Source organism: Aspergillus eucalypticola (assembly GCF_003184535.1).
Source record: "Aspergillus eucalypticola CBS 122712 chromosome Unknown BO83scaffold_2, whole genome shotgun sequence".
In the NCBI taxonomy this organism is placed as follows: domain Eukaryota; kingdom Fungi; phylum Ascomycota; class Eurotiomycetes; order Eurotiales; family Aspergillaceae; genus Aspergillus; species Aspergillus eucalypticola.
Window position 1 is genome coordinate 514256 of NW_020290276.1, and position 27254 is coordinate 541509.

The following is a 27254-nucleotide window of genomic DNA, read 5'->3' on the forward strand; positions in this document are numbered from 1 at the left end:
AACGTACCACAAAAGGTCCAAAAAAAGTAACAGCATAAACAAAATCATTAATGAAACCCCATGCAGTAGATGAATGTTTCTGCCTTGAGTGAGTGAGGTATACTTACTTACAAAGTACATGCACCCGTGGGCACAGTAAGCAATGTTGCTCTGCTGCTTAAACTACTACCAACCACGCAACAGAAACCAGGAGAGAGCTGGGAATCCGAGGAATAAATAGAACGAACAACTGGCAGCCTTAGTAGTAAGTATTGAGAAGGAAATCTTTAGTTGCAGACAACTCGTCCCGAACCCCCACGACGATTTGCATGGAAGGAGGAGAGGAGGGCCCCGTCGCATCCTGACTGGCTCTGACCCGATGAGCATCAGCCTCCTGAACCAGAAACACTGCACTGCCTCTGGCCAGCCCACTCACACTCACACTCACTCACACACCTTGCGCCCACCGAACAGAGTGCGAGTTAAGCTAACAACTCCCCTAGTCTCCAGTCTCCAGTAGGAAACCCACGGATGGAGGGGGAAACAAACGGGAGATGGCGAGGAGAGCCAAAGGAAATGAGATCATATAAAGTGGTTCGATGGCAACCTCCGTTGGGCTTAAGTTATTTACTCCGTACAGTAGAAGAAACTGCTAAGAAGCAACATTCCCCACTGGTCGAAACCCACCGGAAGCCCAAAGAACGAACAGCAGACCAGCTACTAAACTGGCCCTAGAACATCAGGATCATTATATTATCCAACACGAACTGGTGAATAATAAGAGGAACCACTGCGCTTTTTAGCTCTTCCTAGTTCGGGTCCTGCTGGATTTACTTCGGCTCTATAAATCATCACCATCATCACTTTGGGAGGGGTCTCTCCCTGGAACCCTTCTAATTGATTTTCCCTTCTTCTTCTTCTTCCACTTTTCACCCATCCCCTAACCACCACCACCACCACCGAACCATCAATCACATCATCCGTAGCAGAGGTTGTGATTTGAATCTTGATGCACAATCAGATTTCCTCAATCCCTCCTGCTGCCGTGGCTCCACTCGTGGGTTAAAAATACTCGTCCATTGGAGGGCTTAATAATAACCTGTTGCCTTCAATAAACCATACCAGCCTTTTCCCTCTCTGGGTAACATCAATACTTACTCAGTCCTCACTGACTTCTGTTTCTCTTCCCCCCTCTTCTGTTTTGCGTCTGTTCGCTAAGTTCCCGTCTCGTTGGGTTTTTATTTTTCGATTTTATTCTATTTTTCATTTTCTATTTTTTTTTTTCTCGTCCTTCGTTTGGGTTTCTTGGGAGAATTAATTTTTCTTTTTTACCCTCTCTCGATATTATTGCCTTCATCTCAGTTCTTTTCTTTTTTTTCCCTTTTCTCTTTTTCAGAAAAAGATCCTCTCTCGCTGCTTCTGGCGATAGCCTCAATTTCTCCCCTTCAGCTGTCTCCTCCATTTTTTGCTGCTGTATCCGGCTTCCGCGGAGAGAACCACCAAACAAACCACCAGCCCAGAAAACCTTTCCTCATTCCTCCCTCACTCTCCCCCCTCTTTCTGGATCCCTCCTGCCGATCCATTCCTCAATCCACGTCGAGCGACTTACACCAGTCGCCCGCCGCGGATTCTTCGTTCAAACCCGTCTGCTGTCTAGAGGGTTTTTGCATGGTTGGCCGCATTCTTGCTTTCTGTACTTGTTAAGGTAGGTGCCGTCCCTGCCACTGCCAGCGCCTGGTGGTGCTTCCCCCGTCATACTTCCCCTCTACCCGACGGTGGTGTGTCTTCGTCTCGACTTCCTGTCTTTCCTCGTCACGCCCCCAATTGTTTGTTCACGGCTTCGTGCACACTCTCCATTGCGCCCGGGGAACTGACCCTTCTCTTTTGCCCCCCAACTAGCCAGCGGCCTTGAAGATGCTGTCTGCTCCGGTCAAGTCCGCCAAGCGCATCTCGTCCCTGTTTTCCCTGGGGTCCAACAGGGATAGCTCTATTCCATCATCGCCTGCATCTCCGAACCTTCCGAAACCCTCCTCCCCCGACCAGCTGCCGCAGGATGCACGCCCGCGAAGCGCCTCCCGACCCATTCGTGCAGTCTCCAACTCTCAAAGCGACTATGCAGACGCTCGGACGCCCGTATCCCCCATCCCCAACGATGGCTTCGACTTGGATGAACCGCTGCAGCCACCCCCGTCGCTACTAGCTGTGAACCAGGATTTGGCCAACAGCGCTCACAACTCTCCAGATGGCAGGCCCCAGAGCAGAGGTCGCGGAAGAAGTGGCAGTCGACCCTCCAGTGCCGCGGGTCTGTTTGTACCCGGTTCAGGTCCCGATTCGCGCCCCGGAACCCCTTCATCTTCATCGAAGAGACGGAGCTGGATGCCTGGACGGGCGCGCGCGAGCTCTGTAGATCCCCGACCGGCCACTACCACTGAGGGACCCAGTGCCTGGATTGCCGGGTTGGAACAAAAGATTCTCTACGATCTGGAGCCTTTGGCCCGGGGAGACCAGGTACGTACTGAAACCGCCTTGAGCTGTTTTTGCGAAAACGCTACAGGGGGGACTTTTCCCGACTTTTTCGTAAGTTTCTGGCTAACTGTAACCTCTCTTGGCTAGATTCCCGAACTCTGGAACGAGAGTGGTGATACCTATGTCTATCTGTTCCCCCAGAACACCGGCAGACCTGCCTCCTTCAAAGTCCACCGCACGGTTTTTGTTGAATCACCATCACTACGTGATTTGGCTGTAAGCAACGATGTCAGAAATCTCAACGCCCTCGACCAACAGACTCGCACAATGTCGTTGAGCAGCCCCGTGGCTGGTCCGGGTTCGCCTCCGTTGACACCTCAGGATCCCTTGGCCGAAAATGACAACGACAGCTCCGGTAGCAGGAGAATGGCGTATATGGAGGATGACGGCCAGGATGAGTTCCAGGAGTTCCATCTCTATCTTCCAATTCCCTTGAACAGCGACGTGTCCAGCCCCAGTAGTCGGATCTCGCAGGAGGACACCGAAACCCTCCTCTTGTTCCGCAACCTTTTTGCATTCCTATTGGGACAATCTTTGATCGCCACCTCCCGGTCACCCTCGCTCTTTTCGATCTTCATGGACGTCGCTACACTGCTGTCCCGGTTCGAGTTTACCAACTTCGATCATACCAACTTCGGCGAGACGGCAACTACCAGTTTTGGAAACTACTGCGAGGAGCTGAGGCTAGCTGATGTGCGGAAGAGTCGTGAGAAGACCATCGAGGCTATTGTTCTTGGAGAACGACTCCGCTTCTTCCCCCTCTATCTCGAGGGATTCGTGCATGGAGTCGGTAAGCTGGACGAACTGAAGCAGCTGAGAAGCCCCAAGTATGGCCTCATCAGCCCTGTCACGCAGAAGCGACTGGAGCGTGGTTTCATCGACCTGGATACTCGTCTGCGTGTCCTGTACAGTAAGCTTGATGACTTCGATTTCCCTTCCGTATTCTCCGGTTTCGCCAACTCGGCTACTTCGGCCGAAAGCAAGGTCGTGCGGTTCAAGAACTGGAAGATCGCATTTATGGAGTTCCGGCGGTTCACCATGCAGTACTACCGGCAGAAGTACGGCTCGTGGCCGCCCAAAGCACGCTCCAAGAAGAATCAGTTCGAAGAAAGCGGGCTCAATCGCCAGGTTGTCCGGGACCTCTACAATGACTTTGCTAACCTCTACGACATGCTGGTCGATCGTAACTCCCTAACCACTCGGACACTGGACATGGCTGCGGAAGGATCTGAAACGTCGGACCCTGATGAAATGATGACCCGGGCCCTCCGACAGATTATGAGCGAGTACGATCGGAGTACACCTCCTGTCCAGCCACCAATTCCTTTTGACATTCCGCAGTACCCCTCACTGCAGGCCCTGGAGCGGAAGCCTATGGATGCTAAGAAGGAGGCCAAGAAGAAGGCCAAGAAGCTCAAGGACGCAGACATCAACGCTGTGCTCATGGACTCGTATACACGGGAGGCTATGAAGCCCACACCCTTCATCGAGGCCTTCATGCAGTTCGAGCGTCGATGCGCCCACGGAAAGACTGTCAACGACATGATCGATTTCCGGTGTGGCCAATGGATCTTCCTCTACTGTGTTATCCAATCGCTGCCCCTTGTCGTTGTTGATGTTCAGGACGTCAAGTACGTGGATGGGGTGGAGTACTTCCTCTGTATTGCCCCTCGCGGCGGTGCGCCCTGGATTGGCGGCGATAGCAAGACCGCGCGCAGCTGGTTTGGTGTCGCAGGTGGAGCTGGTGTTGTTAGTCTGCCCTCTGACGTTGTGATCAACGGAGTAGAGGGTATCTACCGACGCAGTCACTGCTGGCAAGTGGCCGAGCAGTGGGCAGAGAAGGATGCAATCTTGGCCCCTCCGACCATTGAAGATCCATACGACAACGAGTCGTCCCTTTCTTCCCCTTACCAGGCGCAACAGTCGTCGGCAGATTCGTCCTCCGAACAGCCGCAGCAGCAGCAGCAGCAGCAGCAGCAACAACAACAGGGACAAGGGACTCCCCTCATGAGCCCCACTGGTCTCACACCGCCACCGGCTATTCCCCGACTGAACTCTCCTGGTATGAACCGGAGGGCGGAACATCGTCATTCGATCTACCCCGGTCTCGAGGCTCTGCCGCTACCCATGGGCGTAGCCCCGATGGAAGCCCCGGCTCGGCCCATCAGTCGGTTCAACCCCAACATGAGTTTTGACGATATCCTCAAGCAGGTTCCCAACCAGAAGAAGAAATAAAAAAGTGCTGCGTCTTCGTGTGTGTATAATGTCTTTAGGGGACCCTGCGCATTTTGTGTCCCCTTTTTGTTCTCAGCTGTCCTCGATCTTTGTTTTTTATTTCCTCATCTTCTTTCCCCACCACTGCATTACTAACCATGGTCGTTTCAGCTTTTGTGTTCTGTTGTCCTTGCAACTTTCCTTTCTTGTTTCTATTGCAAAATTTCCTACCACTAGTAATGGGCGTGCACAAGTGACTTTGAAGCAAAAGGCTGGAACGGCGTAAATGAGCATCTATCTGAATCTTTTTTCCCGGGTCAGAATTAACAGGCAAGACACGGCCGAATGTTTGATATTCGGCAGCATGCACGCATTGGACCGATGACATTGGAAGCATGACTTGTTTACTTTCTTGATTAATTACCTCTCCACCATCTCTGCCACGTCCCTCCTTCAATCGCATAGCCTGGCTTCGCTCCCTTGCCTTGTGCTTCTAATTTTGGCCGTTGTTCTTTCCATTGCCCTCGGTGACTGTGAAGGACAGCCCCCCATTTGTGGTTATTTACTATTAGTCACTCCTAGAAGGGATAGAGATAATAGGTCCATGTGGGACCGGTTAATATAGTGTACCTCTTTCGGTGATGATTGGGTTATGACATGAAGCCTTCCGAATATTGCAAGAGTAATCGCGTAGAGCATTGCACAATTTGTCGATATGGTGGATCGGGCACGTAGCATATTGCGATAGTTGTAGTACTCCTCTTGATAGCTTTTGATCATGTCCTCGTTCTCCGTAGTTGGATATGCTATGCCGGTTGTCATGTGGGTTAGTTCATGGTCATCCTTGGTGTCGTATCAATACTATATATATGTCCCTACGTGTATGAGCACTACGCATACAGATTATCTAAATGCAAAACCGCCACTTTCGAACCTAGTAAGCCTTGGCTATCATTTTACGGAAGGACAAATGCACGAGACGCCCAAGAAACCGAATCATCAACAATTACGAAGAAGACAATTGATTTCATTGACCTTTATTACTGCTATTGAATCCAGATTAGTATAATTCTCATGAATCATGCCAGAATGTGTGAAATTCAAGGGACCGTGGTATGTGGGCCAACATCCTCCCTCCATTCCTTCTTTTGTCCGCCCTTGCCTTCTTTTTTAAGCTGAAGTATATATATCTTTTCTTATTGATTTATCGATTTTATTCTAATTATTTTGCATTTTTATGTTCTTATGAATCTGTTTATTTATTTGGATTTTCTACTGTAGCATGCAAGACAGGATAGGTTACCCCGGGCGGGGGGAGGAACCATGGTTCTTGGTGCATCGTGCACGGAATACTGGACTGTCCGATTAAATTTCGATGCTACCAAAGTATCAATATTGCTAGTGTGGGCTGGAGATAAGAAAGAGGCAAGTCTCCATGAAGAATCTCCTTAGTTATCTAGCCAGTGAGGTGATAAGATTTATTTTATCCTATGTTATCGAATGTCACCTTCTAATGCCTGCAATTGTCACGTGTAATTTGGCATGAGTTGTGGGATCATTTGCTCTTCATCTTCAACTTCGGCCTCACTTTCATTTCCCTGTCGGCGGGGAATAAGAAATTCTGAGGTGAGCCGAGAAACTCGCCGAATGCTGCAAATAATCATTACGGGATACTTCTCTCAGGATACATGAACGAGTATGATCCAAGACCACTGCATGTATCCGGGCGCCTGTCAGGAGTCTGGCCACGCAGGAACAGCGCTATCGCTAGTGAAGGACCGTCAATGAAGGACCCCTGCCACCCCAAGAGCTAGCGACGCTACATAAAAAATTAGACACATCCCGCGGTGGAGACATCCTTCTCTAGACGGTCTTGATGATCGCTCGTATCGCGTGCGGCTCTGGCCAGTGAAATGTATCGCCGTCAGCCAGTTCTACCACTAGCGGCTGACACTTTCTACCCTGCAAAACTTTTTGACCACGCCTCCACCTCTTCTTCTTCTTGATTTCGCCCAGAGGTATGGGATAATGAATCGCAGGAACCCCCAGGGTCTTCTCCTGCCAGCGTTATACAATGTCTAGATCACGGTCTAGTATGGCGAGCGATGGGCATGATCGTCTAGAACCGCGACTGCTGCGAGCAGCTGAGAGCGACCAGGTTGAGACTCTGCAACACGTCGTGGAATTGGCCCGCGACAATGGCCAGCTCAGCGACAACTTCCTGCGGATAGGACTCATGCGCAGCTGTGAGCGGGGATCGATCGCAGCGACTCAATTCCTCCTTTCTCTCGGCGCAAAGACCGATGTCGCAAATAACCGCCCTTCACCGCTCCTACGCGCTGTCGAGCGCAATCACGTTCGCATCGTGCAGCTCCTACTGGATTATGGCGCGTCGCCGGAGATAACGGATAAGAAAGGTCGGACTGCGTTGATGACGGCGGCATGGAAAAACCACTGGCATGTGCTCCACCTTCTCATATCGCGTGGTGCAGACGTCAATGCGAAGGACCAGAAGAAGAGAAATGTCTTGCACAATCTGGCCGCCGATAAGCAATGCGATTGGGGCGAGGATGTCATCGAGCTTTTGCTGCGCACAAGCTGCAAGCTCGACGGGGTTCAAGGTCAAGATGATTTGGGTCGCACCCCTTTACATTGGGCCTGCGCGACGGGCAAATTACGATTCGCAGAGATGCTTCTTGCCCGACCGGAGGGGCCAATCGCAGATGTGAACGCAGTAGATTTCAGAAACAAGACTTCCCTCCACATTGCTGTCTCCCATGGTCGCGATGATATTGTTCAACTCTTACTCCGGCATAAAGCAGATGTCAATGCGAGGAGTGATGGAGGCTGGACGCCTCTTCACAATGCCTGTGACAAAGGAGCTGAATTGATCGTGCGCATACTGTTGCGGGAAGGCGCCCAGATCAACAGCCAATTGTTGACTGGAATCACTCCATTGCATCTGGCGGCGCAGGCAGGCCATCGGGAAATTGTTGAATGTTTGATGGAATACAAAGACCTCAAAATGAGAATCCGAGACAATTTTGGCAGTACACCCTTCCTGCGAGCAGCCCAATTCAAGCGTCGGGATATTGTGTCGCTCCTGGCGCCCTTTAACAATGTCGATGCGCTTACGCCGGAAGCAAAGGGGGCGTGCGAAGGCTTCGAGGCTACTGTTGTGGACTTTGGAAATTTCCACAACGAGAACCGGGTGAAGAAGACGTCCGTTTACAATCTGCTCTATGGGCGTGATCCAGGCAATCTGCGCAAACAAGCCTTTACCACATTGCCAGCCGACAGTCGAGCGACCGACTTTCGCTGGATCCATTTGCCAGCTAATAACCTTACCTGGGTCGAAGCTTTGCTCACTAAATCATTCATCGAGGAGGGAGCCCATGATGTGGAGAGCTTTAAGGGGCTTGAAAGGTCGTTTCGATATCAACACCGCGGACAAAAAATCCATTCTCACTTTATGCGACCATTGTGCCAGAGTACCCCTCGCGCAGCACGACTCCGAGAGGAGGATAGCTCGGAAGAGAAGGAAATGATGTCTCCCCGGATCTTGGTTAATGGACAATCTCTTGAAGCGCCGAAGTCCCCAGGGGAGGGAGGCAGCCCGAGGGGCCGGAAACTAGGCGGCAAAGGCGACCGGTCAGATACCAATCTGCACAACGATAATGGCTCCTCTGGAAAGAAGGGAAAGAACACAACGAAGCACAGCAAGAGCGGAGGATTAAAAAAGCCAGATTCCAGGAACCAATCCGTTGTCGCCCATGAGAGGCACCGGCCAGTGCTCTCCCTGTGCAAGGAGCAAGCCCACACAACCTGCAATGTGTGCATGTTCATGCCTTATCTGCACTTTGAAACAGATGAGCGAAGGAAGAAGATGCAGGAAGCGATTAAACGAGCTGAGACGCGCAACTTTGCTCACCCAGGTCTTACACGAACTCCTACAAGAGATGAGCTTCTTATCAGCGCGCACCTAGCGTCATCCACCTCTTCGCTGCATATACGACGCACGTTAGATCAATTCTTCTACCCCAACATCGACACGCAGACTCGGGACCAGGATCAGGTTGTGTATCGCTATCAGACGAAGGGGCAAGGTAGCGAGCGCTCCTGGGCCGAGCCCAAAATCTTCATGGTCGACCAGCTGTGGATGTGGATTGTAGGAACGAACTTGATTGTGACCAGTTTTCCTCAGCGGTGGGATCAGCCTAAGAATGATCCTCTCAATGTTCTTGATGGTATCATCGAAGACATCAATTCCAAGACTCGGGAGCCGGTGCGATCTGTTTACGATCTGGCTATCATTATCACCACCCGCTGCTCTGGCGTGTTCGATCGTCACCGCATGGGAGACGAAGAGTATCAATTCCTGGACATGTTCGAGGCCTCGATTGGTGTGGCCACGGACCGGGAGACCGTGCTCTTCAATCGGTTCAACCGAGCATCAGCGCAGGCATCGGATTGGCTAAAGAACCATCGCAAGCTAAGTCGCTTTGCCAGGGATCCGCTCACCAAGGGTGAGCCAGCCGAGAAAAGCTTTGAGCGGTTTCTGAAAGAAGAGGAGGAAGAGGATGCGCAGCCCCTCTTTGTGGACAACTTGCTTGACATCGGCCAAGAGACCGAGCTCCTTTCGGAGGCCAAGGATATTCGCGACGAGCTCAACATGATCCGAACGGTCCTGCAACACCAGCAAAATGTCCTTCTGGACTTTCAGGAGGCTATCTGTGAGATTTACTACGGACAGCAGCGGTCACAGCATGAGGTCAAGAAGCGGTTCAAGGAACAGCAGCGCACGATCGACATGCACCTGAAAGATATTGACCGAATGGACAAACAAGCCGAACGAATCTATTCTTCCATTACAGACCTGCTGGATCTCAAGCAGAAACATGCCAACGCGTTCGAGGCACGGTTCGCCCGCGATCAAGCGGCCGGAACAACGCGTCAGGGAAAGATCATGATGGTTTTCACAATTGTCACGATCATTTTCCTCCCACTGTCTTTTATCACGTCTGTCTTCGCGATCAACATGGCCGAGTTCGAAGGGGCAAATGAGCTGCGTTTACCGTATGTGGCCAAGTACACGTTTGGCATTGGCTTTGCCATTTCTATTCCCTTGATCTTGGTTGCACTGTCTGTCGATGACATTGGAGACGTCTGTCAGGAAGGCATCCGGCGAATGCGCCGATGGATGTCGCAGAAACGAGCTGCTGCACCCCCTGCTGGTATGCAGGATAATACTAGACCGACGGCGTTTGAGATCGAGAAGATCCTCAGTGCTCGTCGGTCTCGGAAGAGTGTTGAAATGGACACGGACTTTGCGGGAAGCCTGCTCCCTGTGTCGACGCGAGGGACTACTCGGACCGTGCTGTCCCGTGGATGATTGAGTTGATGATACCAATGACCGACACGAATGATGAGTTTATGATTTTCGTAGGTAGATAAAAGCTATAGGATGTTGATCAGATCATGCCACTCGGCGGATTGACGTAATTGCTTGGACATCTTTTGATGGCATGACAGAATCCATTTCTTCATAGGAGTATATAAGTTCCCATCAGTCCAATTGTTGCTTCCCTGAGCACTGCTGGTCATGACACATTCTCTCATCAAGTGTTCTTCCATTCAGTGCGCGTCCATCACATGACTCCTTGTGTATTCTCGCTTCCCACTTCCATCTTCCCTCCAGCTTCTCCTTTTTCTTCTCTCGTTCTCATCTCTCGTCACTCGTCACCCACCATGAACCTCTCCCAGCTAATCCAACCCACATGTACGTACACATGCCTTTCCGGAATTCCATTCCAATCCGCCGACATCGCATGTGCCTAACTATAGCCAAAATGGACGACATCCACTTTTCTCGGGCGATCCCGGTTGCGAATCCGTTTAGGGGCCAGACCGAGAATCCAAATAAGGTTGAAGATCCCTATAGTTAGAACGGGAGAAGCAGATGCCGAGCCGATGCTCCAGATCGTTCAACAATGGATTCTACCATTCCGGACGAAGTCTTCCATGTGCCATCGGATGGAACCGGGCGCACCAACCGTGACTCACATGTGGATCAGATCGACCACCATGTGTACATGTCTGCAATGAAGGGATTTGAGCTGAGGAGATGAAATATGTCTCGGAAAGAGGATAGTATTCCCAACAAAGGGGATATTCGTGACGCGCCGTTCCGGCCCATTCATCCTGGCCGGGAATGATATCATCATGTGCTCAGCACCAGCCCTGACCCGACAATGAGCTTCGTATCGCATATCTACGCTTCATCTGCTGCTCCCAGCTCGAGCTTTACCAGAGAAGGACTCAAGCTATACAGAGTGACTGATTCCTGCCGCTCAATGGCACAATGAGACTACCGGGCTACTCCGTCGCTTGCAAGCGTCCATCCTCCCTCCTCACCTCCGTCTCCCGCTCAACCATAAAGCCCATAACCATCAGCAGACCTCTCGCAACACAGATCAGTCACTCAACCGCATTCCGTGAAGAGCACGACAAAGAACGCGTTGTCATTCTCGGCTCCGGTTGGGGCGGCTACAACCTCTCTCGCAAGCTCTCTCCGCGGAAATACAACCCCATCATCATCTCCCCTCGATCATACTTCGTCTTCACTCCTCTCCTCACCGATGCCGCCGGCGGCTCCCTAGACTTCTCCCACATCGTCGAACCAATCCGCGACCCTTCCTCAAAAGTCGACTTCATTCAAGCCGCCGCACGATCCGTCAACTTCGCCGACAAAACCATCACCTGCGAAGCCACCGTCGTGAAGAGCGGCGTGACCGAAACACCCCGGACCAGCGAAGACGAGGAATTCCAACTCAATGCCACCCAATCCGCCACTCGCAAACGCAGTTGGGAAACGGGCGAAACATTCACCATCCCCTACGACAAGCTCATCATCTCCGTCGGCACCGTCTCCAAGACCTTCAAAACCCCCGGCGTGCGCGAAAACGCCCTCTTCTTCAAAGACATCGGAGACGCGCGCAAGGTCCGTCGCCGGGTGCGAGAATGCTTCGAACTCGCCGTCCTACCCACCACCTCCCCAGAGCTCCGCTCTCACCTCCTCCACTTCGCCATAGTCGGCGCCGGCCCAACAGGCACGGAACTCGCCGCCTCCTTACGCGACTTCATCGTAAAGGACCTCGTCGCCCTCTACCCAGCCCTCAAAGGCATCCCCAGAATCACCCTCTACGACATCGCCCCCAAAGTCCTCTCCATGTTCGACGAGAAACTCTCCCAATACGCCATGGACACCATGCAAAAGGAAGGCATCGAGATCAAACCCTCCCATCACGTCCAGAGCCTCCGATGGGGCGAGCCCGGCGCAGAACCACCCTACGAAATGGACCCTAAGCGCTGCCTCACCCTAACCACAGCGGAAGAAGGCGAAGTCGGCGTCGGCATGTGCGTCTGGGCCACGGGGAACGCAATGAACAAATTCGTCCGTGACGCCTTAACAACCGTCGACAAGTATCCCTCCAACTCTGCCCTTCTGAAATCCCCTACCTCCAATGATACATCTAGCACCCAACCAACCACCACCACCCCTCCCAACACCAATACAACCTGGCACGTCAAAAAAGCCCCCAAAGTCGGCGCCCTTCTCGTCGACGGCCACCTCCGCGTGCAACTCGAATCCTCCTCCTCCGATGACGACGAAAGTAACCCTCCCCAAACAGCAATCCTCCAAGACGTCTACGCCCTCGGCGACAACGCCATGCCCGAGACCGGTGCACCCCCAGCAACCGCGCAAGCGACCTTCCAAGAAGCAAAGTGGCTCGCGACGCGACTGAACAAAGATGACTTTGCGACGGCGCCGCCCTTCTCGTTCCGGAACATGGGGACGTTGGCGTATATCGGCGATGCAAAGGCGTTGATGCAGATCCCGCATGACAATAAAGAGGATGGTGGGAGGTATTTGCCCGAGGGGTTGACGGGACGAATGGCTTGGGTGGTGTGGAATTCGGCCTATTTGACCATGAGTATTAGTTGGAGGAACAAATTGAGGGTTGGGTTTAGGTGGTTGCTAAATCAAATTTTTGGGAGGGATGTTTCGAGGTATTAACCTCCCTTTCTCCCTTCCCCTCTTTTTTTCTTCTCTCTTTAATCTTTTTAAAAAGAAGTGGGTGGGGTGTAGGGTTGGTAGTATGTATGTATGTATGTATGTATAAACAGATATACATCTAGGAGATGCTTCGTAATATCTATCTATCTATAGCTTCGCTGTATCCTGACTCTTGGAATAATGCTCCTTGACAGCCCGATCAACCACCCCCATCGCCACGACCAGCTCATAATCATGCAATCTGGGGGTAATGACCTGCACACTAAGCGGCGAATCAAGATATATGCGTCTATCGACGAGTTTCTCGTCCCCTGCAACTCATCATCCGCTGGTCAGCACATAACAACACTCAAGCAAACATCATTTCAATAAACAAGAAAGTGAGAAAGGTATGGGGGACAACATACACAACTCCCTATTCTTCGCATCCCAGCTCCCCCTCACCGGATCCTTCATCTCCCTCCCCACCTCCAAATCCTCCATCTTCACCTTCCGCACCGGCACCACTCCCGCCGGGTAATCCAACAGTACCCAGGACGAGGTATACCCGACTGCATTATACTTGTCGTGTTCGGGAACGGGGTGCGGTGCGACGGGGTGGATGATTGCGTCTATTCTCCTCTTCATCCTCTCGTTTCCTTGGTTATCCGTGGGGGAGGTATACGTCCACATGCTCATCATCTCGCGCTGGACCTGTGCGCGTTGATGCTGCAGCTCGCATAGCTCCGGTACCGTGAGTGGGTTGCGGCGCTTCGAGCGGCCCTGGAGCCAGGGAATCAGGGGCTCGTTGGTCTGTTCGAGGAGGTCGTGCATGAGGTTACCGCCGTCGACGCCCATGAGTTTGTTGGCGATGGCTTGGCATTTGCGAAGGGCGGGTGGGGTGGGGAGGTCGATGAGGTCGATGTCATGATGGTGGAGGATGGTAGCGACTTCGTTGAGGATGTTGCGGATAGGAGGGAGGGGTTCGACGAGGCCGTCGGTGCGGAGGATGCCGATGGTTAGTTTCTGTTTCTGCTTGGCTGGTGATAGGGATGATGATGATGATGATGAAGGTCCCCAGTTTCCGGGTATACAGTCCTCTCCGAACAGCTCTGCCCTGGGCACGATCTCCCGCAATGCTAACCCTATGTCTTCGACGGAGTGGCCCATCACTCCAGCCACAGGCTGCAATGCGATGCGGTTCTTCGCCGGCAGGTGCCCGCTTTCTTGCTGGCCGCCGTATGGGAGTCGGCCGTGGCTGGGCTTGAAGCCGTATTTGCCCACGCACATGGGCGGGATGCGTACGCTGCCGCCGATGTCCGTGCCGAAGCTGAGGGTGGTGCCGCGGAGGGCTAGGAGGGCGGCTTCGCCGCCGGTGCTGCCGCCGACGGTTAGGCGGCGGTTAAGGGGGTTCAGGGTGCGGCCGAAGAGGTTGTTTGCGGTGTCCAGGGTGGAGACGGTTTGGGGGACGTTGGTCTTGGTGATGATGATGGCGCCGAGGGATTGGAGGAGGGTGACGAGGTCGGCGTCTTTGGTGGAGGGGTGGAAGGCGAGGGCGGCGAGACCGTTGGTTGCGTCGACGCCGGTGATATGGAAGGTGTCTTTGACGGAGATGGGGAGGCCGTGGAGTGGGCCGATGGGGGTGTTGGTGGTGCGGAGGTGGGCGTCGAGGGTGCGGGCACGGGCGAGGGCTTGGGTGAAGAGAGGTTCGGAGAGGCAGCGGGAGAGTTGTTGGGCGATAGCGGCGCGCTGAGGTGAGGTGAGGTTAGTGATGTGATATTCTTATATGGAGTTGGGTATACCTTGCAGAACGCGCGGGTGACTTCTTCCGCGGTGAGGCGTTTGGAGTGGAGTTCTGTCAGGAGGGAGCGGATGTCGTAGTCTTCGGTGATGTGCAGCTCATGAGGAGTGAGTAGTCCGCAAGTTCGTGGGATATCAACGACGTTGATGCTCTCGCTGTAGGAAGGGTTGGTGACGGAGTCGGCGACGGAGAGCATCCCCGCGGGGATTTGTGAGGCGGCGAGACGCCATTCCGGAGGAATGAGAGATTCCAAATGCTGCTGCTTGCGAGCTGCGATGGAATGATAGTCAGGCATGTTGTTCTTTGGCTTTGGCGGGTATTAGTTGGTAATTGAGGTTGGAAAGAGAAAGAGAGAAAGAGGGAATGGTGTTATTGATTGATACTTGGGGAATGCGGAGAAGCAACGCAGCCGAGGCCCGACTCCACGTGAGGGGAGGCCATTACTCCCAGGAACCGATACGAATAATCGGTAAGCTTAATTTACCATAGCTATGGAAGAATCAAAAGGGATGGAGAACGAAATAATTGAAATGGTAACTAGCTGGTAATTTTTTTTACAATTGAATTAGAAGGGTAGCCTGCTGCTGCGAGTGTGCAGCTAAGAGTACATGTAGGGCAGGGCAGCGATGGGAGAGGCATAAGGAAGCACCTCACATTCACGAATGCAACTACTTGTCCCATCACCTCGCCGTCAGACATAACTCCTGATCCTGGTCAGAAGATTGATCTTCCCAAACTGGCTCACCCACCAGCGAGGAAACACAGTAGTGTTGTCACTGCTGTCGTTATAACCGTCCAAGCAATCAATGTTGCCGTAGCGGAAACGTTTCTCCCTTCCTCCACCACAGGACGTCGTCATCTTCGGGTGTCATGGCGAATTTGGTCCAAGTATCGAGGCGTTAATGAGTGTTAGCCTGATAGTCGAATAGCAGCCGCTCATCGATAATTCCTTCGTGGCCTTCGGAAACATGCGCTGTTTCGAGCGAAGTGGAATCTTATCGTCAAGTGCGTATCCTATCATGGGTAAGCCAGTTTTCCCTTCTATCCTCGTAGGCAAAAGAAGACTTACCATAAATGCCTTGCCAGCGCTATCCGTTACGCAGCTTGCAAACGAGTAGAAGAGACAGCAGATTATGTTGAATCGGAAAAGGCTGGTGGACTGTTGATATTCAACTGGAAACAGCTTCCCGGAGCTTTGTATTACCTACATACAGGTAGGTAGCGATCTCGATACCGACAATCTGTCTCAACAACCAAAGACACTCTAGTGAAGTGAGATGACCGTTCCACTGATTCGGGACCACGACCTTTGGCTTAGCTCCAGATTATCTGGAGCTGGATTATCACTTTCGGATACCTTGGCTGAAGGGGAGTATGAGGAATAACCTCATACATATAGACCCAAGCCATGAAACTCCAGCAACTTGTCGCAAATGTCTCTGCCATCTGCGAGCAGAAAAATGGTCAGGGTCTTTATGCTTTTTCCGCACAGTTGGTCTGTCTCAGCAGGTTCTTCGAGCTGGTCAACATCAAAAAGCGGATGCTCAGGGTCACATTCGCCGCCATGGACCCATGACGCCTGGTCGTAATGGGCTATCTCTTCTAGCTTTCCATTCTGATACAAGGAACCTTCTTGTTCGGCCCAAACCGTATGAAGCAGCTGAACCTCCTTGAAGCAGTAGGTCGGGCAGAAACACTTGCCAAAGGAAGAAACCTACATTGGTTCTTCGGTGGAACTGGCACGCGACTGCTCACAACACAGCCCGTCGAATCACAATGGACTCTCGCATTATGATCTACCATACATAGAGATAGAATCTTCCATGAAGCTATAACCTCCTAGCCGCTTCCGAGAGGATTGTCACCACTCCGCAATCAAGTGTGGACATGAAGTTGGGCTCCGGCATTCGTAGCCCAACATTGATCATGCAACGCGATTTGTGCGCATCTTTCAAGTCTTGCTCGTACCGAAATCTGCCCTGTTGCCCTCAACAACAACATTCTTCCGGTGTCGACATGTTGTTTAGCCGTCTGTGTCATCACGAGGTACGACGGAGATTGGTCGCTCCGGCTTCCATGCCACGAAGAGGGCAGTAGGTATGGCTATCTCCGACTGGGTTGAGGACTGCAACAGGTGGGCAAGAGGGGGGACCAAGGGGAGCTGTTTTGGTGGCTGTCTTTGACTGGGGACTCGTTCAAATGTCGTATGAGCCACTTGTAGACATGGTGAATGTTTATAGCTTCAGTAAGGTAGTGTCAGCGTAATTAAATTGATTACTAGAACAGTCAGTACAGCCATGAGAAATACATATCTAGAGACACCTACACAAAAATCGAGGCGGGCATCGGAAGTCTCAGAGTAGCATTTTCCCTGGCCCTGCGTGATGAACCATCCTTCCAGTCCTGTGATCCAACCAGGCCAGCAAAATGGATGCTGGGTGATCGTCAGGGCATTAGCCGGAGAAAGCTGGTGTTGGTGACTCAGGGACCAGCTGTTGGTCGATTAGCAGTTGCGATTTGGATCGCATCGCTTCAGCTCGTTGTCGTCTGTTGTCAACTGAGCGACAGGCCGAGCGTGGATGATTTGATTGTAGCTTTTTGTTTTCACGGTGCTTGCTCCACAGTCTTTGAACAGCTCAAATCCCAAGGTACTTCTTGTGGGCATCCGCCCGCATCTGTTGCATCAAGGTCTTCATCGAGTAGTTCATGACGCCTGCCTTGTCCTATTGTCTGGGTGGAATGGTAAGTCCCTGGGAGCTTCAGCTGTTGTGACACCGTCCATGTAAAAACAACCACAGGCAGTGCCTCGTCTGGCTTTCCCAGAAACACGTCGTCAAGTGCCAGCGGCAATCCTTCGAAGTCATATAGCGTTCCAAAAACTGTCAATATCAAATCCACCGCATACTAACAGAGCTCAAACAAATCCAATAATATGGGTTCAAGAGCGCATTGAAACAACAGTAATGAAGAGCTTGGTAACGGTCATGTCAAAAGGGATGGCGTTGCCACATCATGCATCTCAAGCCACCAACAATAGGGAGCATCGGGTTTCAAGTGCCTGTGTCACTCTGAAATTCCAGGGCAACATCGTGACCACCGGGGAACCCGCAGAGTTGTTGGCCCACTAGAGTGCACTGGACAACGGTTGGGGTCTTCCAATACACTTTTCATGATCAGCATATTTCCGTACTGCCACCCAGAACAGCAAGGGCACAATTACTTGCTCCACTTGCAACCGCTGTGGTTTCAAATTGCCGCACATGGTTCTATGGCTGCCAGAGTGCAGGGAAGCTAAAGTAATAAGAACGGGGCATGAGGAGGGAAGAGAAGAGGAAAATACATGGCCTTACTTCCAACCGTGATACAACATAAACCTTCCCTTACAAGCATTATCATCCACATTGTGCAAGACGTTATAAATCCCTTGGGACGGCAACATGTAAGAGATGTGGCATATCGTTGGATATGAGTGTCTATGGGCCGTCAGTCCTAACAAAGCACACTGGCAGGGAGGGTAGACTGACTGTTCGATACATGGCAAATCCAGTATCCTTGCGTGGTCCATAAAACTACCACGCTAAATGCAGATGACAGACGAAAATTCGACGGTACTTTGCCCCCTTATTAGTAGGCCTGCGAAAAGGCAAAGTGGTTGCCTGTATCATCATCTTTGAAGAAACCAGTTCCCTATCGTCATATCCTCCTACGCCACATCCGAACAGCATGTCCTCCTTAGTAAGTTGGCTGTTTATAATACCGCAGCCCCAATGGCAATAGTCGTTCCGGTTTTGTTTGGTGTCGTTTTAGGAATTGAGTTGAGATCACGCAGCAAGGACCCGCAGACTCTCAGCTTCGTCTTCTCTCGCAAGTGGTTCCAGAGCGACAGTTTCCATTGGGTCGAACCACCCACACAGAGACCCCGACAGAATTACCAAGCAGGGACGATACTCCGGAGGGGACCATTATGCTGTAAATAGCAGTTCTCTCCCGGTGCCGGTCAAGATCTCCACAAAATCCAAGCAAGCTATCGGACTCTGCGGTCTCAGTGAAATTCCCTCACAGCATCATGTTCCAGCCTTACATCTGCACCTTACTTCTGCTTTCTGAATCTGAATGCCGCGATGCATTCCATTACTTCATTTTTGGTCCAGCAGCTATGGAGGCGACAGTTGTGGTCGATGGGAAGTTTCCCGTGCCATCTGGAATTTTAGGGTCGCACCGATATTTACTCCGACTGCTCCTCTGCTGTACGTAGACGGATATATTGTTGCGGCTCTTGGGAATGTACTCAAATGGGGCGATACACAATTTACAGTACGATGTTCATCTGCGTAATACAATCAGTAGAGGTTCTTTAAAAGGTGGGAGAGAAAGGATAGGAACATGACACGTACTGGATCATTACTGTGCCCATAACCTTTTCGGGCTTGATCTTGCCTATCATCAGACGCCGAAACGCTGCAATATCCATCGGCTTTTGATGACCCCGAAAATAGGCTCTTGGGGAGATAGAGTCCCTCCGGGGTATAGCTCGCTCACGAGAGGCCAGGTTTATGAGTACTCTCATCAGGCTGGGGTTAATCACGTATCATGCGCTCTGCTGACTTGATAGCAATTATCCTGAGTCTAAGCGTACTCGTATTATGTTCGGCAGTTTGGCTTGCTGTACTTTGGATTCTCGAAGCTGAAGATTGGGCGACAAGACCCTTTGTCCCGATAGGTCGAACGATAAAGCAAGAGAGATACCAAAGAAGGCCACGTCGGATTTTGTCTTCGTTTATTTTTCGAGAGAACCAGCACCCCGGGTGTACGGTACAGTGAAAATGAAGTGACGATGCCTTGTGAAAAAGGTGTGCACGATCACCTGCGCTCGTACGCGAGATTGCGACCTTGTGGAGTCTAGGGAATGGATGTTGTTCCAGCTCTCGAAACTCAGAGTGTTTCTCTGCCGCTGGAGACCGTAGAGCTTCCAACCCGACGTTCAGGGCAGGCACGCTAAGCAAGCTTCATTTCCAGGGTGGTGGTGGTGGCTCGGGGTTCGCCAATTACAGCCGTAGTCGGTTTCGATGGTAGTCATGCTTGCCATAATGTGGTAAAGGCCACGTACATGAATGCCCAGGTTTCTTCAGGTCCATGTCCGAGACTCGGTTGCACGCCGAGATGGTCGACTTGACGCTCTCTCCGAAGAGAGAGTTGAAAAATCAGAAAGGCTCGGGGTTTATCGAGCAAGCCGGTTAATGTCTGCTGGGATATGATGAGGGGCGATGTCGACGGTGACAATGAGTCTGAGGTGCAAAATTCACAAGCAATCTCAGAAAGCTGTTGTATATACTAATAGTAAGATGTGGGTGTATAAAGAGAGACTATTGCTGGTCAAGCGTATATATAAGGAGCTACTAGAGGAAAAGAAAAGGCATGCGCGTTGGGTGATAGATGGAAGCGAGGACGCTCCCCATATGTAGGCAGAATCAGAGAGGAAAAATTACGCTATTCAAATTAATCTCCTGATGGCTGCTTCTCTTTCTCTGGTAGCACAGGGTAGCATTACTTGCCACCCAACAGAAGCAGTGGTCCAAACAGTGGCTTGATGCGACACCCGTTTGCGATGGAGACTCTTCCATCCATGTCCAACGATCAGGCCATTTCTACATCTCGGACGCGTATACTTCAGCCCAATCGTCATTTACAATCGCGCCAAATGATTCCCCCCATCGATGGGAATCACAGCTCCATTCAGGTGGCTTGCTGCCCGACTGGCCAGAAACACGACCAAGCCCGCAATATCCTCCTTCCTGCCCAGCCTTCCGTTTGGTGACCTCCGTTCCAGATCCTCCAGTCCTCCCTTGATCTTGATCAGGCCATTGGCCATCTTAGACGGGAAGAATCCTGGCGCGATAGCATTACACAGGATGTGTCGGGGCCCCAAATCGACGGCCAGGTTCCGGACGAGATGCATCACAGCTGCCTTGGAGGCAGAATAACTGAAGGTTGCACTGGGGCCTAGACTGCCCAGTGTAATGCCTGCAGTCGAGCCAGTTACGATAACACGCGACGGGTCATCTTGGGTGGCCCGTGCCGTCAGCAAGGGAGTGAACTTTTGGATGGTGTAGAAGACGCTCTTCACATTCAGGTCCATGACCTTGCTAAACTTGTCCTCTGGGTAGGTGTCAAACTTCTCGCCCCATGTTGCACCGGCGTTGGCGAAGAGGATGTCGAGATGGGAGGTGGTCTTGGAGATCTCCGCGACGAGCCGGTCTAGCTCCTCCATATTAGAGTTGTCGGCGGGGACGGCGATGGCGGTGGCGTGCGGGGGTTTGTTGGGGAGCGCATTTAGGGCCGCAACGGCTTCGGCGCAGGCAGACGCCTTGCGCGAGGTGATGTAGACCTTGGAACAGCCCGATTGGAGGAGACTAGATTAATTGGTAAGATCCTGGTTCATTCTGGGGCGATTGCTTCTGTCCTACCCACTGGCAGTGTGCAGACCTAGACCGCGAGAGCCTCCAGTGACGAGGGCAACCTTTCCCTCCAGGGAGAAGATGGTGGGGAAGTTGTCCAACTGGACCTGTTCAGAGGCGGACATTATGAGTGAAATGACGGTTGATGTGAGAGTTATGACGAGAGCGGAGTGAGACGAGGCTACAGAAGTTATGTATTGACTCCCACCAGCTCAATTGTTTGGTTGCCGACCAGCATCCGAGGCTGTAACATCTCAACCCCGCACGGTATGTGACAGTTGGCCACTAACGCATATTTTACCACCTTACTCCTTGTAGATACTTGTCTAGCTGCTCCTGGTTAGTCTGGAATTAAGACAAGTATGGGTGATGGGGGGATGCTGATTGGCCAGTGCAGATACCCTCCATGTAAGAGTAGTACTTCATTCAGATGGATGAAAGTGAAAGCCGACCTCCAGTCCATTTCCTCAGGGATTTCCCTCAGAAATGTCTGTTATGAGGTGCTCACCGAAGATCTCCCAATGAGGGAAGATCTCTCTGTGATATCATTCAATGCATCCTACTCTCTCTGTTTACAGCCAATGACGGGGATCGAAACTTGCTCAATCGTGCGCAGCAAGGTCCCCATCTGGACACATCCCCCACTCCTCGGATTGGTGGGAGAAGAGTACCTTGTAGGATGGCAATGCCCTCAAAATGTCGTGATGGTTGAACTACCCCTCTTCCATCCTTCTCTCTCGATTCATCTATCTTCCCTCTTTCTCCCTTCATCAACATCACCATCATCTCAATCTATCCAACAGCTACACAGCATAGCTCACCAAACGTATCAAAATGACTTCAAAATACACCCTCCCAGACCTCCCCTACGACTATGATGTATGCCTTCCCCTTCCCCTTCCCCTTCCCCTCCTCTCCCTTCTTCCACATCTCATCAACAACAGGCCCTCGAACCCATCATCTCGAAACAAATCATGGAACTCCACCACAAAAAGCACCACCAAACCTACGTGAACAACCTCAACGCCGCCCTCGCCTCTCAAGCCTCCGCTCTCGACAGCAACGACATCACCCAGCTCATCAGCATCCAGCAGAAGCTCAAGTTCAACGGCGGCGGCCACATCAACCACTCGCTGTTCTGGAAGAACTTGGCTCGCTACGACTCCCCAGCCACTAAGCTGGAGCATTCCGCCCCGACTCTCAAAGACGCTATTGAGAAGCAGTGGGGATCAGTCAAGAACTTCACGGATGCTTTTGAGGCGGTTCTGCTAGGCATCCAGGGCAGTGGATGGGGCTGGCTGGTGAGTTCGGGGAAGAAGGGGTTCCTTGAAATTGTTACGACGAAGGATCAGGATCCGGTGACTGGGCCGATTCCGGTATTTGGGGTGGATATGTGGGAGCATGCTTATTATTTGCAGGTGAGGACCCCTTTCCCATTTACTTGCGTCTGGTTGATGCTAATGTGATGGTGGTGTGGTGTAGTACCTGAACAATAAGGCTTCCTATGTGCAGAATATTTGGAAGGTAATTAACTGGGAAGAAGCAGAGCATCGGTATTTGAATGGTACGGATGAACTGGGTTCGTTGAAGCTGTAGTTAGTAGCCTCTATCTATGTATTTATCAACAGACTGTCTATACCAGCCACATACATGATTGATTCGTTTATATCCCTTCTCTTCTATTCCATATGTCTATATTAACCATCATATAACGCACAACAACACATAGAATAAAACAAATCAGAAAAAGATCAATCATACCCCACCACCCCCCTCCCCATATCCACAACCCCATCACTAACACCAACCCCATCCAACGCAACCCCAACCCTAACACACCTCCCCACAATTCCCCTTTCAGAGACCCCCAACTCCAACCTCTCCGGCAAAGTAACCTCAAATTCCAATTCTTCCTTCCCCCCACCATCACCACCACCTCCTTGCATTTTCATCAGCGGTAATCGGAAATAATGTAACGGAGGGGATGTATTCTCCGCCGTGAGATCTCCGTATTTCCTAAAACCACAGTATTAGTAACTATTCACATGGATAAAGCTAATAAAAGGGATAGCATAGGATAGGATAGCATAGGATAGGGTAAGATATTGCATACTCAATCCGCATATACACCGCCGCGCTTTCCTGGAATGATCTGCGAGTGAGAGGGTCTGGGATGCGGAAGAGGGCTTTTGTTGTTGTTATCCTCGACTCTATTCCTGATTGAGTATTTGACGCTGGGGGTGTTGTGTTTTTGAAGAAGAGGTAGTATGATGGGTTTGTTTTTGGCGATGTGGGGTCATTTGTAGAAGATGTTGTTGTTGATGATGATGAAGGCGAAGAGGGAGGAGAGGTTGTTGATGAGGCTGATGATGATGATGATGATGATGATGATGATGATGATGATGATGATGATGATGATGATGATGATGATGATGATGATGATGATGATGATGATGATGATGATGATGATGATGATGATGATGATGATGATGATGATGATGATGATGATGATGATGATGATGATGATGATGATGATGATGAAGGGAAGATAACAGCGATGAGAGAGCCAGAGCTTGGGCGGGAAGGACCGCACATTTTCGGTGTCTTTCTTTTTTTTTCTTTTGATATATGTTCCTTGGGGGTTTTGGTTTGTTCACACTATACTGGGGGAGCGGTTCTGTATAGTTTGGTGTGGGTGTAATGCGTAAGAAAAAGAAGAGAGTTGTAGATGGAAGGTGCTATGTTTATGGAGAGAAGAAATCAAGAGCTTCTATGTCTATATTGTCTAGCCCCCAAGGTACGTAAACACAATAGATAGCATGTATTGGACATGGTCCCCAAGGTACTACTGAAAGCAAAGCTGCTCAAATGTGCGCATCTCTGGGTGTGGGGCGCCACCGACTATCTTGTATGGGGGTGGGGCGGTGGATCACCTATCATCTATTGAGGATCTACTGAATGGGATAAAGAATGGGAGAGAGTATGAGCGAGTTTGCGGGGGTTTTTTGTGTCTAGAGTATGATTAGAACAAGGCAGATAGTATTCTGCTGAATGCCATGTCTCTATTGATACCATACACGTCTCTAACAATCACTACCCATTTATGTACTACTCACCCGCACTGGATGTGCCTCGGTGTTGAACACAAATTGGTTCCCGCTGCCGGGCTGCACTTGCCAGGCCGCATCTTCCGCAAACGCCATGTACGAGTATTTCATCACCTCGGCAAACAGGAAACTCTCCTGGTTGTCGTACCGGCTGCCGCCGTTGGCCGCGTTCACGTCCGTCAGACCTGAAAATCCAGAGCTGGTGCGGCAGTAGTCGTTGACAGCGCTGAATGCGCTCCAGATCCAATCCCGGTACTGATAACATTGTTAGTTACTATTGACCCTATAGAGTGAAAAACTCAAGCTTACCGTTTCCTGCCCCGTAACTCTCCAGGCATAGTAGAAGCTCTCAATCACTTCCGGGCGCAGAATGTACGCGCCACTCGTGATGTAAAATCCGGCTTTTTCATAGAGTGACTGCTGGCTCGAGGGAATGTCACTGGTATCCCAGCTGAACGACTCCGGACCAATTCCCGTCAACGTCGAGTTGTACGTATCATGACACCCGCTCACCAGGTCCAGGCCGAAATTAATGAAGTCCGTCCGGTTCAGTACGGTGCCTCCCAGCAAGAAGCTACCTCCGTCGAAGCAGGTCAAATGTTGCGAGCTCAATCCCAAAGTTCCGTTGTTGTAGGATGCCAGGAAGGTCAGGTCCGGGCGGGACGAGGGGTGCGACGCCAGATGCTGCATCGTCGATTGCGCCGCGGCCACCCAGCGGTCCTTGTAGAGACCAAACCGCTTAGGGTCGTACACGTACATCTTGATGAGGTACTCGTAGTAAGAGTCATCACCGCCATTCCAGCTCACCTGCGCATCTGTGAATTGTCCATTGCTGATGTTGATGTTGCTTCCAACCAAGCCGGGGAACGGCTCCGCAGACTTGGGCTGCGGGTTGAGGAGGTACGACTCGGCCTTTTGGCTCAGGTCGGCATACGTGGTGTCACCGGTAAGATCCGACAGGCGCGTCCATTCCAGCGCCAGTGTGCCCGTCACAGCCAGACCATTGGTCTTGGCTCCATCATTCCCCCCTGAGGTGATGTTGAGGTTGTTGTACGGAACCCCCGAAGGCGTGTCGAAGGCGAATTTAAGCACGTCGGCGAGGTTCTTCGATTGGGTCAAAAGCACGTCGATTTTCGACGAGTTTTGTACCAGGTCGGACACGGGTCCCTTCAACAGATCGTATCCGGACAGCATGCCACCTAGATAACGGATCGTGGTCTCGAAGAGGCTCACCGTGGTGTTTGTCTTAGAGTAATCAATCTTGGCCACGTGGTCCAGGATCTGATTGACAATGGTGGCATTGCGCATAATCACCGCTGTGGAGAGTGCGTCCACGGCAGAGGCACCCCAGCCATTCCGGGAGTCACCATAGCCATTCGACACGGGATGCAGCTCGTCATGAGGAAACGCGTATTGGAGGTAGCCATCCCAGGCGTGCGAGAAAGCAGCCTTGATGGCGTCTGCGCGCGATTGAGTGGTGTCGGAACTACTGTGCAGGACGGGCTGGGAGGAGCCAAAATGAGGATAAGCGGCAGAAGGACTGGCGATGGCCAAGGCCGTCAGGGACAAGGAAAGCGAGGGGAGATGCATAGTTTGGCGAAATGAGTGACAAGCGAGTGAGCAGACCCGAAATAAAAAACCAAACTGGTCTTGCACAGACCACGAAAACAGGACGCAAGAATGAGAGCACGTCAACAAGCGGACGGAATCGGGTATAAATAAGACGATCTACCGGCTAAAGAATGCGGAGAAGCAGACGGGATCAGGCTGAGAAGGAGAGTTATGCTGCAACCATTTTGGGGGAGACCCGCAGACTGCTAGTTTAGTTGCAGGATTCCATTCAGAGTGCCAGTGTGAGGACTGAGGACACACACAAGAACTGCTTTGCATACAATGACGGCACAGGGGAAGATGGAGTTTCCCAAAGAGGAAAGGCAGCCAGCAGTCCCTGGTTCCTGGGCGGGGCCAAGCCCCAGTCCGCTAAGCTGCTTTGGGCCCACCCCCGCCGATCTGAGCCTCCAATTGGAGGGCCAGCCATGCAAGGGTGGATTCCTCTGCTGGTCCCCGAGGGGTATTCCTGATGTGATCGGTACTTGTTCCTGGCTGGCCGTGCAGGCAACCCAGCAGGTACTCCATCCTCACTTCATACCCATCAGATACTTCAGGGTGGACGCTTTAATTTAACTCGAGACTTGGCGAGGTGCCACAGTTACATCGCGATGGCCAGTACGGAGGACTATTTAGTCGATCATTCGGGCAGGTCAGTCCGCATAGCAGATGATGAGGATGGGCAGATGATCGCCTGGAGATTCGGAGACCTCAGACCGACTAGTAGAAAGTAGGTTTGAAATCGAAAAAGCCATAAGGTGATCGCCTGGACTAAGGGTCAGTATCTCTGGGCCGTTCTCGATATGGTTCGATCGAGCCATACGATATTCTTGTCCCTGTCTCACACGAGCTGCATCAGTTGCTTGCCTTGACAAGGTGTGCCTGGGGTTGGGCGTGGGCTGACAACCCCGAATAGTACTTGAATACTATATCCCCGCTTTCAAATGTTAGGACCCTTCATGATCGGGGTGTCCTCGGCTGTGTGGTTAGAGTTTACTACACCAGGTCACCAGTCTACTTGCACACACATCGCATGTGCTTCATGATTGCAAGTGATCCACCTGGACGTTAACAGAAACGTCTAGAATAGAGCATTGTAGAGCAGGTTCGGTCACCAGTTTCATCAAACTTTTTTGTTGGCTTGCTCTGTGAATGAAGGGAATAATTCCTCTCCCTGGAATGGGATACATCAAGGGTCAAAGACCCTTGGCCACTTCCCAGGAAGGGTTACGGTACTGCCTCCGAACTTTTACCCAATGGATAGTTATTGTATGTTGACTGAAGACATTATCTTGCGCCTGGCTTCTCTTCCTCACAAAGCCCGGAGACACTATCATACCGGTTGGTTTTCAATGCTATCAATACTATTGCCGCCAAGAGCGATGGCCTGTTAACCATATTGGCGAGTTGCTCACGGCGTGGCTAACAAAACACACTTCACTGGTATGGAGATTGATGACCTGAGCACTTTAACTGCTGTCTCGCTAGAGAGCCAAATAGTAAATACG

The 27254-nt window shown here is 51.5% G+C and overlaps 6 protein-coding genes across 6 annotated transcripts; 3 read left to right on the forward strand and 3 right to left on the reverse strand.

Moving 5' to 3' along the window:
• Positions 1-1893: 1893 nt before the first annotated feature.
• Positions 1894-4740, forward strand: BO83DRAFT_422750 (uncharacterized protein; the record flags this gene model as incomplete). Its single annotated transcript, XM_025535060.1, has 2 exons — positions 1894-2487; positions 2593-4740. The coding sequence occupies 2 exons, from the start codon at positions 1894-1896 to the stop codon at positions 4738-4740; spliced, it is 2742 nt and encodes a 913-aa protein (XP_025392655.1).
• Positions 4741-10818: 6078 nt separating this feature from the next.
• Positions 10819-12986, forward strand: BO83DRAFT_79983 (putative pyridine nucleotide-disulfide oxidoreductase). The gene has a single exon (XM_025537617.1). It carries the CDS (start codon positions 11081-11083, stop codon positions 12794-12796), a length of 1716 nt encoding a protein of 571 aa, XP_025392656.1. The 5' UTR covers positions 10819-11080; the 3' UTR covers positions 12797-12986.
• BO83DRAFT_405014 (putative general amidase) lies at positions 12944-14963 on the reverse strand (the record flags this gene model as incomplete). Its single annotated transcript, XM_025533769.1, has 3 exons — positions 14578-14963; positions 13204-14524; positions 12944-13107 (listed from the first exon to the last, which is right to left on the reverse strand). Exons 1-3 carry the CDS (start codon positions 14869-14871, stop codon positions 12944-12946), a joined length of 1779 nt encoding a protein of 592 aa, XP_025392657.1. The 5' UTR covers positions 14872-14963.
• A 5053-nt stretch (positions 14964-20016) lies between these two features.
• Positions 20017-21192, reverse strand: BO83DRAFT_329383 (oxidoreductase, short-chain dehydrogenase/reductase family). The gene is made up of 2 exons (XM_025528191.1): positions 21041-21192; positions 20017-20986 (listed from the first exon to the last, which is right to left on the reverse strand). The coding sequence occupies exons 1-2, from the start codon at positions 21154-21156 to the stop codon at positions 20260-20262; spliced, it is 843 nt and encodes a 280-aa protein (XP_025392658.1). The 5' UTR covers positions 21157-21192; the 3' UTR covers positions 20017-20259.
• Positions 21193-21839: 647 nt separating this feature from the next.
• BO83DRAFT_433694 (superoxide dismutase) lies at positions 21840-22634 on the forward strand. The gene is made up of 3 exons (XM_025535708.1): positions 21840-21910; positions 21976-22449; positions 22514-22634. The coding sequence occupies exons 1-3, from the start codon at positions 21866-21868 to the stop codon at positions 22625-22627; spliced, it is 633 nt and encodes a 210-aa protein (XP_025392659.1). The 5' UTR covers positions 21840-21865; the 3' UTR covers positions 22628-22634.
• Positions 22635-24132: 1498 nt separating this feature from the next.
• BO83DRAFT_303845 (glycoside hydrolase family 47 protein) lies at positions 24133-25728 on the reverse strand (the record flags this gene model as incomplete). The annotated part of the gene is made up of 2 exons (XM_025527207.1): positions 24133-24393; positions 24448-25728. The coding sequence occupies 2 exons, from the start codon at positions 25726-25728 to the stop codon at positions 24133-24135; spliced, it is 1542 nt and encodes a 513-aa protein (XP_025392660.1).
• Between the last annotated feature and the right edge of the window lie 1526 nt (positions 25729-27254).